Raw genomic sequence first — 14033 nt, forward strand, 5'->3', positions numbered from 1 at the left:
TTCTTTTTTACACCTATCGTCATCAAGTACATCTTGTATGTCTACATTATCAATGCTCTAATTCACAAAATCATTTGAAACCTACATATGTTGAGGCTTAAATTTGTACTCCCATCATTAAATGGAGGCAACAACATATCTTGTATGTAAAAATTCTACAAATGGTAGTCATAAAACAAGTGGGAGCAAAAGTCTCATCAAAACCAATGTCCTCTTGAGCATAATCTTTTTCCACAAATCTAGCCCTATAGCAAGCTTCATCGAATGACACGACTATCATCACATTGTTACCAACTATCATATTTTTGTCAATCAATCATATATCTATTCCAATTCATAGCCATTATAAAGCACGGAGCCATAGCTAGCCAGGACAACGACTTCTTCAGAAACCATCCTCTTACACCCTTGTAGTGCCATGCTCTTGAGATAAAGCCTTCCCTGGTCCATTTTGATCGGGCCGGTTCGGTCTCATCTACACTCTATCCTTCCTTCATCCACGTCATCCATTTATCTCTCCTGTGTATTGATGAAGGATAGACCATGGATGAGACCGAACCGGCCAATCAAAATTAACAAATTTGATTTCAAATCCTCCTTCCACTAGTCTTGCCATGATGCTTGGAGCTCGCATCATATGCAAAGGCTTTATTCAGATGGAGTACTTTCAATAGCTGACTGCAATCCAGACTTGTTGCACCATTCGGAAGCCGAACTAGTACGCTGGGTGTACAGTGAGTTTGACCGTTGACTGACCATCAAATGTTTTGGGCAAATTTTGGTCCTTTAGGCCATTACTATCACACAACGCATAGGCCAGGCCCAAGGCCCAAGGGGGTGGGGACAAAGTTCAAGCCTCATGTGCTACAAAGATGCCATTTGGGCCATCAACTTTGGTATCCTAAACTCTTTTCTAGACTCTCTCTCTTTCTTTATTGTACGTGTCGTACTAGCTTTGGCTTAGTCCATTTTGCACCATACTAACATCGCACTGTACCGCCATTAGACACTCGGACATGTCGACCGAGTCCCCACAAACGAAAAGCCCGCTCTACTAGAGTGAAGTCAAGTTCACCTAGCAATTTCTAAACTCATGGTAATCATAAACATCATACAGGCTCCAATAGAGATGACATCATTTGCTTGTGAAATTCCATTTAACTTCACGATCATAAATATACTTGGCAGAATGACAGCAAAAAAACGCTTGATAAATACACTTACAATCATAAATGACACAGTCACAAGAAAGCACTATAGCAGGCTTTACAAAAAACGGTGCCAGGATCGGTTTGTTCTTACAGGAAATATGTTTGTTCCATCTAGCTTTCGATTATAGAGAAAGCCACAGGATACACCAAGCACTAAAGCAGGCTTTACAAAAAGCGGTGCCAGGATCGATTTGTTCTTACAGGAAATATCTTTTGTTCCATCTAGCTTTCAATTATGGAGAAAGCCACAGGATACACCAAGCTTATCCTTAATTTTGTCAAGCGATCTTGCCTCTTTAGAGCTTAATCTGCTGACCAAAACCAAAAAGAAGCATTCAGAAAATCATCTCACATCAGCTGCATGTAAGCAATTTCAACTTACCTAATAGAACTTCCGCCTCTGTCCCATTTAAAAGATCAAACACATCTCGGATATCTGCACCTTTACTCATCTGCAACAAAGAAAGTAGAACTTTCATGGGCCAGAAGTAATGCGATAATCTTTTCCTTTCAAAGGCAGATGCTTATCAAACTCTCTAGGATGCAGAGAAAGATGATTCACCAAGGTAAATGACTTAGTCATATTAAAGCAGTCAAAAGTCCTAAAATGACTTAGTCAAGGTAAATGACTTGGTCATATTAAAGCAGTCAAAAGTCCTAAAATGTTGAAAAAGTCATATGACTTAACGGTTCCAATCCAGAAAACAAATCCAGAGAAAATCAAATGTACAAATTTCATGTTTGAAGCAAAAGTTAAGCTCATCGCACGACGGCGATGACGCAAACCAGCCTTGATCTTATCCAAGTCCTACACTGAAGCCCCTCCCCTTCATAATCATCAAGCCCTTGCCTCTCAGCTCTGAAATGTGGTCAGATGAGCAAGTGTAACCTCTAGCATGTGCAACTTATTAGACCAGAAAATCAGTTTAACACCATCCAGAAAAATATAATTCGAAACATTTTTACCATCTGGATTGCAGTCTGCAGTAGATATACAAGACGCTTTGCTCCAGTATCTTTTGTTCCCTGAATGATCTGCAGAGCTGTGACAAGGTTTTTCTCGATTGAAAACCTACAATTTGTAAATCGCAAAGAGTCGAGTAACCGCACAACATGTCCTCGTAGATCCGTCTTTTGGTCACATCGTCTGCAGATGTACTCCATATCCAAACCAAGTGGTTTTACCACACCAGCAAGCTGGCATTCCAAGGCACACATTAAGTGTGCAGCATGACCACAAAATTCGGCTCCTGACAACCTTGCAAAGCATCGCACTGAGGTGTATGCACTTAGACCGCATCTCATTGTCTTCCCACAGAGTATACACAAGCATTCACGGCAGAAATCTGACTCAGCACAGCAAACATCACAAGGCATCACACCTATTGCTCCTAGAGCTAAACTTTCACCTAGAATTAACCCACAATTCGGATTGCCAACTTTGCATTGCGACTCGAGTTTGACATCATCTGTAGGTGGCTTGTATTTCCGGGGTCTGCCTCGTAACTCAAGTTTGACATCTTCTGTAGGTGGTTTGTATTTTCGGGGCCTGCCTCGTTTCTTCAGTGTTATCTCAGTGGTAACCTCATCGACAGATGCCACTGACAGCAAAACATAAAAAAACTTGTAACAATAGGATGACATAGGAGAACTTTTCACATTTGAAATAAATCGTTGAGAGAAGATCCAGATGATGGGGAAAAACTTTAACTATAATTTTAAAAAGTCCAATGTTAAAAAGGTAGCTTGTGATCTTTGCTGCTAAATTTGAACATTTCTTATTACAACTTACACGAATTTATTCTTGAGCCAGATTCCGCAGCAATCCCCAATAACACAGTAGATGACTATTTCAAATCCAATAATTTTCCTTCAATATGACTACAAAGTGGGACTGGACAGCCCCTAAGCTGTGCCTCCAAAATCATCTGCACCACTCCATCAAGGATAGGATGTGATATACCAAGGTAGGTTGCAGATCTTCTACAGAGCCATACTGTAATAGTGGGAGGAATCCAGTTGTCCACTACAAAGGCCAAGGAAAGGTACCAAATGAAGATCTCTCTGACCATACCAGCTTTCCCACGGCATCGCTAATCTGGTACTCGAGAACTGACTAAAGTCTGAAATTGTTGGCCTCCACCAGTGTCTGCTCCTATAAAGTATCATAAACAATAATTTTTGCCTAGGGGTGCTCATTCGAGGTCTACAACCTGTATCTGATCATAGGTGCTCTCCCTAGGCCTAAAAATGTCGCCCCTCGTCATGAAGTTGAAAGATCAAAATTTCGACACATAATTGCCCATCCCTCTAGGGTGTAGTTGGAAACAAGGACCGGCTGCCCCTGACCCTATCTGCTTGCCCATCTCTGTCCTTACTGATCACGTTGTCACACACAACCTTGACTATGACCCTCTGACCCCTATCATGTTGTGGCACAGAATCCTGCCGTTGAGAAGAGCTCTCCTAGGTGGCTAAGAAGATCAGGGTCTCCTGCAACCGGTCTGTCCCTCCTATCGCCCCCCTGGGCAATCTCTCACCAAATGGCCTAGTGCATGACATCGAAGACACGAGTTTGGTTTGCCAATGACCGTGACCCATAGTTACAGGGAATGGTCATTTTCAGGTCCCCGTTCCCCATTCCCATCCTAATTTCCCGTTCCGGATCCCCGTTCCGTGTTTCAGACGTGGGTATCCGAAATGGGGAATGGCATTTCATGCATGTTGCCATTCCCCGTTCCCCGTTCCGGGTAATATGCCGTGACCCTCTGCAACTGTAGCACCCCTTTCCACTCGAAAGTATTAGCATCTGGAAACTTAAGGGATGACAGCCACCTTAATAGATAGCACATATGTCTCGGCCCGCACTAAGAAAATGAGAGCTTTGCAGAAAATAGCTCCCATCCGCCTAAACATATCTAGCAACCTAAACTATGAAGGAAGCTCTACCTCACATGTGTCTCAAAAGAAGCTAATCTAAAGTTGTAGCAGGCTACAGTGTCACTTTCACAGGGGACACAGTTAGTACAATTGGTCTAGGCTGGTTCACGCTAGACGGACTCTCTTGGCTGGGCAGTGACGTGGCAGCAGGCGGTGGTCTAGTGGACATCGTGGCCAGGTGGTTTGGGGATAGATTTAGATTGCTGACGTTTATGAGCCGTTGGTGGCTCTTTATGGTTGTACATATGAGTAGTAGCTGTTGGGTCATCGGATCATCTTCTAGCTCTATGGTCCAGCATCGTCGTTAGGAGTAGCGAGTCTATACACACAGCACGTCTTCACCATCCCTGCACATCTGAGCTCGACACCCCATTGTACCTGAGAGTCCTGGGCTGGAGCTGAGTGTGCTGCCACGCCAAAGTCTGTATCAGTTCTTTGAGATAGTCGAGTCATTTGTTGTGGTCTGCTGCTGTTGCGCCTCTGTGAGCTCAGTTGTTGTCTATTGTTTCTTGTTTTCAGTTTGTTTTGAGTGAGATTGTCACGCACATTGCACTGAGGAGCACCCACTGTAGAGAGCACGACACGTTGTCTACGCTACAGGTGCTCTCATTTTGGCGATCACGGTGGGACCTCAACTGAAGTCTCACTCTTTGTGGAGAATACAAACAGTGAAGCTAGTGGTTTTTACCTAGCTTCGCCTACCTTGCCTTGCACTATGTGGTCTGCTAGCCTGGTCTCCTCTCGCCCTAGTCCTCTCTCGCCTTGGTCCAGCCAGCCCTCGTCCCTGGACTAGTCCTTCCTCGACCCTGGTCTAGTCCTCCTCGTCCCTGGTCTAACCTGGGTCTAGTCACTTGCCTGGTCTAGTAGAGTCTAGACCTGTCTTCAGCCAGTTAAAGGTTTTCTTGCCCAAAGCTTGGTTGGATTGGTGGTCGTTGCATGACACATACAAGGCGGTCAGTCGAGCGTCAAAGCCCACTACTAAGTCCTCTGAAGTACTACAACAAAAGACGACCCTTGGTACCTAGTAGAAGTCCATCAACCTCATCACCCATACCTCCACATACAACATCACCCATTCCTCCATCCGGTTCCACATCTTCCAGATCACCTTCCCCCAGTAAAGCTCTCTCCTATTCTGTTACAACAGTCTATTGAGCAACGGGCTCCTTAGCAAGGAGCCATGGAGGCATTGGCTAGTTTTTGGCCAAGGTAAACATCAAGTTCCCTACTCTTCAGAAGATGATGACCATGCAAGGAGGTTTGTATCTCTCTGTAGGGGTCGTGGTCTTAATAGAGAAGATGCTTATTTGGTACTCTTTCCATCTACCTTGGATGGCTTAGCAGACAAATGGTACAGCCAGTTTGCAGTGAACCATTTTGCAACTTGGGCAGCCTTAAGACAACAGTTATGTGCAACATTCAGGCCAGGTGACTACCAAGAGAAGGTTTTGGATGAGTTGGCCAACATGGTGCTCCAGCCAGAGGAGACTTTTGCAGAACTTATGACTAAAACCAAGTCTTTGGTTGCCAAGCTTCCCCAGCAACCCGGTGAATTTATGGTTAAGAAGTGGGTGGAGAAGGCGCTTCCCAAAACTTCTCAGCAAAAACTCCAAGAGAGTCTCCGACTCGACGCCACTCTGGAGGAGTTCATCGCAGCTGCTACTAGGATAGAGGGGGCTAGGAAGCTGTTCAACAACTCCCCTCACATAGAGACCCCCTCTGTGTTTTCGGAAAGTCCTGCTGATCCATTGCCTTCTTTACGTAGAGAACTTGAAGCCCTAAAACTACAACGCGCTCTTCAAGAGGAGAAATCAATCTCTCTTCGACAAGAGAAACCACCACATCTTGAGGCTTTGGATCAAATCAAGAGAGAGCTAGAAGAGCTTCGGTCTCAGCAGGAGACTAAGGCTATGGTATGGTGCAGCTCGTGTCGCTCTCCAAGACATCCTCCACAAGACTGTCCCCTTCGGGCTTATTGCCACTTCTGCGAAAAGTCGGGGCATGAAGACAAGGATTGCTACTATATCAAGGGATTGCGGCAAATACAACAAAGTCTAGGTCCTTCTCTCCAACAAGGGATAGCACCTGCATCCAACATGGTTTCACCCTATGGCCATCAAAACCCGATGCCACCTCTGCTGACAACACCACCTATGCAAGCTATGCAAGGTATGCACAACAACTTTGCATCCCCCAGCTTTTATCATGCTAGTACTCCTTCAGTCCCCCAAAGCTTCTACACTTCAGCATCCGGCCCCATGCAGCAAGTGCCGAGACCACCTCGCCCCTCTAATAGGCCAATTTAGTGCTACAGGTGCGGGGAGTATGGACATTATCAGAGCAAATGTCTTGCCCGAAGGGTCCCCTCCTTGCCGACACTGCCCTGAAGCTAAGGATCACTATAGTAAGGGACTTCCCAAAACAACGTGCATCCACATCTGCAAGCACAAGCCAGAACTAGCAGGAGTTTACATTCCCAAAGATTAACCTCATCACAGTAAGCACCATTCCACAGGTCCCGCCTTCCACTCTTGTAGTCGCCTCTCGCGATAGATTGAAGCAGGTGGAAGAGCCGGCTGGTGTGCTCACACAGACACACAGAGCTGCTCTTGGCCTCAGCCTCCCTGGCGATCCAATTTTTTCATCTCCAGTCACACAAATGAGTCAAACTCCCTTAGTAGCTGACAAACCAGCAGGTAGTGCCAAGAGCCAAACTACCTCTCTTCTATCAGATATTGATGGTGTTTTCATGGAAGCAGTAGAGGACTTGCAGAAGCTTACGATACCAGAGCAAGATCTAATCAAAAGAGAGAAGCCTACAACAAAGTCTATCTTGAAAAACACCTTTCAACAAGTGTCATTGCACGACATGCTTCGACTTGATGCAAATTTTAGAAGTGACACCCTTTCCATCATCTAGTCTCTGTATCCTGGTGCAGGGCCTAGTGGCGAGCACCTACCTGTGCAGCCCTTGGAGTCCTACATGATTTCTTATCCAACTGCTCCCCTCATCGACTACAAAAGTCCTCGTCTCACTGTGTCTATTCTTGGGCATCAATTCTCACGCGTCATAGTGGATGGTGGATCTGGGATCAATCTGATGCCAAAATTTACTATGTTGGCCTTAGGTCTGCAGCCTACCCACCCTGCTCCATTCACTTTTACATTGGCGGACCAGAGGACAGTCTACCTTGTGGGCATAGTAGAGAAGGTGCCTCTGATGGTACAAGACTTCACATTTAGCTTGGATTTTGTGGTGGTCAGTCTTCCTCAGGTGAAGGGAGGATTTCCTTTGCTTATTGGTAGACCGTGGTTGTGGCATACTAAGGCACTTCATGATTGGGGAAACGACGCCATGTGGATACATACTCCTGGCTCCCCCATGCAACCAATTCGGCTTGAAGGAGGTATGGATCAGTGGTTCATCACAGCTCATTGTCAGTACAATCCAACCCCGATCCCGAGCAGCACATCCCACCTGACGGGTCTGACGAAGACCTGCTGCAGTGGTTGGAAGCTACCACATCGATGTCGTGCTATGTGGTCTCTATTCAAGCGTCACCTGTGCCTGTAACACTCTCTCTCCCAGTCTCTCTTCCAGCTCCTCAAGCTGACACCAGTGTCCCAAGTCCTACAGCAGACAGTGTGCCAGTCAAAGAATCAAGTGTGTTTGTCCCTGATGGCTAGGATTCAAGTGTTCCTCGGATGGAAGCTGTCGGCCTTGGTGAACCTATAACACATCACCGAAGGGGGAAGAAATCTCCTCTGCATGAGCTAGCAAATGTTCCACCTCTTCCTCTAACATCTCCCGGGTCTGACGCCTTGTCCACTCAAAAGCACTCTACTATGTCTGTGTCTGAAGACTTACCCTTCGAGGAGCTTCCACCAGGATGGCTACAAGAGGAATATGCAGAGTTTCCAATCGATCAAACACCAGCCTATGATGTCTTGAAGCTCCAAGAGGCAGCCCACTTTTCATCTTCCGAAGCACCCTCCCCAATTACACCTCCTGACCCGGTCAAAGAAGTCAACCTGGGCGACCCTGACAACCCTCAGCACGTCCTATAGCTGCCTGGTTATGGGAGCATCCTGCATTACTTGATCAGGTAGTTTCTTTTATACACTCTTTTAAAGATGTTTTTGCTTGGTCCTACAAGGATTTGGAAGGGATCCCACCAGAATTGGGTGTCCACACTATCCCTTTGGTTGAAGGGGCTAAGCCTGTCAGAGGCCGAGCTTACAAGCTCAACCCAAAGTATGCAGAGGCTGTCAAGTCAGAGCTCGAAAAAATGCAAGACGCAGGGATCATTGTACCTGTGGAGCACTCTGAGTGGTTATCACCCATGGTGATAGCGCCTAAGAAGCAGTCCAATAAAATCCGTGTGTGCGTAGATTACCGCGCTCTGAACAAGGTAACTATCCCAGATGGTTTCCCCACACCTTTCACTGAGCGTGTGCTAGAAGATGTAGCAGGGCATGTATTGTACAGTTTCATGGATGGGTTCAGTGGATACAATCAGTTGGGCATCCATCCAGGTGATCAGCTTAAAACGGCCTTCGTGACTCCCAGGGGTATTTTTATCTATACTAGAATGTCGTTTGGACTAAAAAACGCTCCACCTTTCTTCAATCGAGCAGTATATCGCATATTTTGTCCTTTACTTACGGATCATCTTCGCATCTTCATGGACGATTTCTCGACCTTCTCAGGTGCTCAATGTTCAACCCCAGTGGAACATCTAGAGGAGCACTTCGCTCAGCTCGCTGCTGTTTTCCTTAGGTGCAGAGAGGCATGCCTAAAGCTCAATCCTAACAAATGTCATTTTTTGGTCACTAAGGGCACACTTCTAGGCCATGTGGTGTCTGCCAAAGGTTTAGCACCTGACCCAGAGAAGATCGTGGCCATCTTGAAGTTACACCTCCCATCAACCCGAAAGGTGTTCAGAGCTTTGTAGGCCATACAGGCTATCATCGTAGGTTTATACGAATGTATGCACAGGTGGCTCAACCATTGACCCGACTCACTAGTGCTACTGTACCCTTTAAATGGTCAAACCTTGAGGCTGAAGCATTTTAATACCTCAAAAAGCGCCTAACTGAAGCACCTATATTAGTGGCTCCAGATTGGTCTCTCCCTTTTCATGTGAACACTGATACCAGTCAACTAGCTGTGGGGGCTGTGCTGACTTAGCCTAGTAAGGAGTACAACCTTGATCGCCCTGTTCACTATGCAAGTCGCCTGCTCACCAAAGCAAAGCGCAAGTACAGCACCACAAAAAGGGAAGGTTTAGCTATGGTGTATTCTTTACAGAAGTTTCGTCATTACTTGTTAGGAGTTCACTTCACTATCATCACAGATCATCATGCGCTACGCTATCTTTTGAATAAACCCCAAGTTGCAGGAAGAGTCTGGAGGTGGCTACTGATATTCCAGGAATTCGATTTCGAAGTAGTTCTTAGTCCAAGCAAGCGGCATGTCATGGCCAACCATCTCTCTCGCATACATACAGGTGAGCCTGATACTGGGATTGATGATGACTTTCGGGATAGTCATCTCTTTAAGGTCGACACGACCCCAGAATGGTATGGAGATGTGTTACATCTGGCTCTCTACTGGCCTATATCCTGAGAATGCTTCTCCCTTGCAAAAAAGAAGACTCTTGTTGAAGTCTCAACCTTTCTCTTTGATTGGCGGACAGCTCTACAAATCTGGGCCAGATGGTGTGCTGCACAGGTGCGTCTCCCCTCATGAAGTAGACCACATTCTGGAAGATGCACACAGTGGTCCTATAGGTGGCCATTACCCTGGTCACATCACGGCGCAAAAAATCTTACAAACAGGCTTATGGTGGCCCTATCTATTCAAAGATGCTATTGCTCATGTAAAAGATGTCTGTCAGCGATGTGCGCCCAAGCTGAGTAAGCAATCCGATCGCCCCCTGCAAGTATCTATGGCGTGGTTGCCCTTTGAGCGATGGGACCAAGACTTTGTTGGTCCAATTAATCCACCTGCTCAACCCGGCAATCGTAAGTATCTCCTAGTAGCAACGGATTATGCAACCAAGTGGGCCGAAGTGATGGCTACCATCGACTGTACAGTTGCGACTGTCGCAAAATTTTTGTATGAAAATATGTACATGACACATCCAACCCTGTATGTCCGTGGACAAGCTACAACATGATCAGGGTTCAGTCAGTCTAGATTAGAGGTGATCTGGCACTTTTGTGAGTCTATTCGTAGACCGTGCATGCCCAGACACTTAGTGTAGATGCATATCCTCTGGTTGCACGCAGCATGATCATAAGCATTCCCACCAGGATCCATCAGAATCCTTCAGGAGAATTTTCCAGTGCATTTAGCCTATTTTACCTATTTTGGACATTTTTCACTTATTATTTTTAAGTGACTTTTGTTGGAAAGTAGGTAGGGCAATTTTGCTAAGTTTGTATATAAGCAAACCTAGACTAGCACTATTTGGCAGAAGAGGCAACAAGAGCCAAGCTCAGCAGGCAACTTCTCAACAAGACCTTGGCGGTTTCTCCCTCCAAGTAAGAACCTCCCCTAGCGTTTTGCATCAGCAAGGATCGCCAACAGAAGCAAGCAGCATCCCCTAGGGTTTTCACTCAACATCATCGCCAAAACCCCCAGCAAATAGCGTTTTTGAAGACCTTCCCTAGCGTTTTGGAAACACATCAGTCTAGCGTTTTTGCATGTCCCAACGATTGCAGATTTGCAGCAATTATGACCTCAGCCTGCAGCGTTTTTCAACAATGAAGTACTTGCAGATTCAGCCCTAAAAGAAGTAGCAGATTCAGCCCGGTAAGAAACCTCAGTTTTCAGCCCTAAACATACAGATTTTCAGCGTCAAAGACCCACAGAAAACAGTCCCCAAATCAGCATTTTTTGACTAGTCGCAGATTTCAGCCCATAGCGTTTTTGGACAGCAGTAGAAAGATTGCAGATTTCAGCCCTTACGTCGACTTCGTCATCACCGTCGACATAGCCTAGACTTGCATCAGCCACATGCATTCCCAATGTACCAGTTTGTGCAATCATAAGTAGACCACTCTCGCCGACAAGAGTGGGGCCTTCGGAGGAGGGTTTTACAACGTCTCTGGTGTCGTATCTCTCTTCTCTCTCTATCTCTCAGTCTCATACACTTGCACGCACAGTGTCCATTCACTTGGTTGTGATCATAGCATTCTCTCATTAAGAACGGAAGGCTCTCCCTTCCATAAGAACAAAAGGAACCTTGAGCACAGTTCGGAGCACTCATCTTGAGCAAAGCGCAAACATTCATTCCGCTGCACCTAACATTGGTATCAGAGCTTTGGCAGTGTTATGTATCACTCAAGGAAAGAACCACAAGAATCACAAGAATTTTTTTTGCTTGTTGCGGTCGCACGAACCCAAGTTCGCTTGGGCGTGTCGATTCCTAATCGTGTTTTTGAAGAGTGACAAGAATCCCAGGAAAGAAGGGCTTGTCCAGCCTCCCCTTGTGTCTCTTTTCACTCATTGAGAGCGGACCGTGCACTTAGCGGCCGGTCAATCGACGTGAGGTGGGAAAAAGCAACCTTGGTGTGAGTGCAAGGCCGCCAAGGGGTGCGTCCGCAGAAAAGAGCAGAACTCGGGTGAAGAGAAGATCCTTCTCAAACACGGTTTGCAAGCGAAAGAAAACCTCAAGAACCTCAAGAACCTCAAGAACCCAAGTTCCTCGTGAACTTAAGAACCCAAGACCCCGCAAGAACCCAAGTTCCTCGTGAACTTCAGAACCCAAGACCACAAGAACCCACAAGAACCACAACTTCAGAATGGTCATCACTCGAAGCGAAATGGCTACTTCGCTTGGAGGTGATGAGCATGAGAGAGGCGAAGAAGAATTTTCCCCACCAGGAGGTTTTTCCAACCCTCCCCCTTCCCCATCTACGTCAAGGATTGCGCTAACTACTATGGAGGAGTTGGACCAAGAAAGAGAAGCAGACAGAAAGGCATACGAAGAAGAAATGGCAGCCATAGATCGTGACTACAAAGAAGAAACGGCAGCCATAGAGCGTCAGTACAACTTGGAAGAAAAAGAAAGACTAGCAAGATTTGATCGCGAGACCAAAGCAAGAATGCAAGAGATGTTGCGACTCTTTTCTCAAATGCAGGCACAGATGCAAGAGATTCGGGAAAAGGAGAGTCTCTTAGTCTCTTCTTCTCCCAAGCATGACACACAGGATTTGCATGATTATGAGAAGCATGATGAATTGAATGATAATGATTTGCATAATGATTTGGATGACAAAGATAAGCATGATGATTTGAATGATATTGCTAAGCATGATGATTTGGATGCCAATGACAAGCATGATGATTTGCATGAAGATGATCACAAGGATGATGTGTTAGTGGATGCTTTTTCTAGCGAAGCTAACCTCGTTGTAGATTCGATCAATCACGAAGAATCGATCTTGGCTCTCGAGTCGAGATCCAAAGAACCCCCACAGGACGATTCGATCATTCACGAAGAACCGATCTTGGCTCTCGAGCCTCCGTCCAAAGAACCCTCACAGGAAGTATTATGTGTTCGCATGATTGATACGCACGCATTGTTCGAGTGTTTCATTCGTGATCGTTTCCTGTATTTTAGTCAGCGTCTTTATGTGATCCCTTTTCCTAGGCATGACATATTGTACGTTGAGCACGTTTCACTCATGAATGAGCACGAATGTATGCGGATTGTTCATGAAAAGCTGAAAAGTATGCATTCACGGAAGTCACATCCATGTCTCTTCCTTGGCATCACATTGTATCAGAAAGAGCACATGAAAGTATGAGCACCAAGCATGGGCATTTCCATTGTGTTTTGCCACAGTTGATTGATTTAGATCAGCAAGACAAGATTCGATCTCGTTGTTTGCGTGTGTGTGGTGAACGGTTTGGCACTCCGTCTCTTTGTTCATCTGCATTGCATGTACAGTCTTTGAGGAAGACAATACTTTTTCCACTCACTTTACATGGAATAGGTATGTTCATGGTTTTGTGTTGGAAATGGTTTCAGAAATTTTCAGCCATGGAGATTCTTGAAGACGAAAGAAGCAGGCCTCTAAACGAAGTTGATGCATCGAAGGAGCCACAGGAGACTTTGTGTCGCTTTCGGCGCGGCCCAAAGAAGAAGACTTTGCAGACCTTTATGAAGTTCAAGTACCGCACGACCCACACATCAAAGTGGGCCAGCGAAGAGTCCCTTCCAGGATTCCGGATGCTATTGGCGACTCCCTCGACGCCATACAATTCGGTTCCAGTACCTCACTTTGAAAAGGAGGGGATGTCACATGACACATCCAACCCTAATGTGTCTGTGGACAAGCTACAGCACGATCAGGGTTCAGTCCGTCTAGTCAGTCTAGATTAGAAGTGATCTGGCACTTTTGTGAGTCTATTCGTAGACCGTGCATGCCCAGACACTTAGTGTAGATGCATATCCTCTGGTTGCACACAGCATGATCATAAGCATTCCCATCAGGATCCATCAGAATCCTTCAAGGGAATTTTCCAGTGCATTTAGCCTATTTTACCTATTTTTGACATTTTTCACTTATTATTTTTAAGTGACTTTTGTTGGAAAGTAGGTAGGGCAATTTTGCTAAGTTTGTATATAAGCAAACCTAGACTAGCACTATTTGGCAGAAGAGGCAGCAAGAGCCAAGCTCAGCAGGCAACTTCTCAACAAAACCTTGGCGGTTTCTCCCTCCAAGCAAGAACCTCCCCTAGCGTTTTGCATCAGCAAGGATCGCCAGCAGAAGCAAGCAGCATCTCCACTCAGCATCATCGCCAGAACCCCTAGCAGATAGCGTTTTTGAAGACCTTCCCTAGCGTTTTGGAAACACATCAGTCTA

The 14033-nt window shown here is 45.8% G+C and overlaps 1 protein-coding gene across 3 annotated transcripts in view; it reads right to left on the reverse strand.

Annotated features, from left to right (window-relative positions):
- Positions 1-1190: 1190 nt before the first annotated feature.
- The window catches only part of LOC147421038 (protein OBERON 1-like), a 39212-nt gene continuing 26369 nt past the window's right edge, over positions 1191-14033 (reverse strand). The window contains exons 2-4 of one of the 3 annotated variants that reach the window (XM_086504315.1): positions 2178-2812; positions 1594-1663; positions 1191-1522 (exon numbers count right to left, since the gene is read on the reverse strand). In XM_086504315.1, coding sequence (XP_086360441.1) covers positions 1515-1522; positions 1594-1663; positions 2178-2812 — 713 coding nt within the window. In that variant the 3' untranslated portion in view covers positions 1191-1514. Of the gene's footprint in view, positions 1523-1593; positions 1664-2177; positions 2871-14033 lie in introns of those variants that run through there. The other 2 variants (XM_086504314.1, XM_086504313.1) reach the window with 2 other exon arrangements.

The sequence above is a fragment of the Adiantum capillus-veneris genome, chromosome 28 (assembly GCF_014529385.1).
Source record: "Adiantum capillus-veneris isolate H3 chromosome 28, ASM1452938v2, whole genome shotgun sequence".
Classification (NCBI taxonomy): Eukaryota; Viridiplantae; Streptophyta; class Polypodiopsida; order Polypodiales; family Pteridaceae; genus Adiantum; species Adiantum capillus-veneris.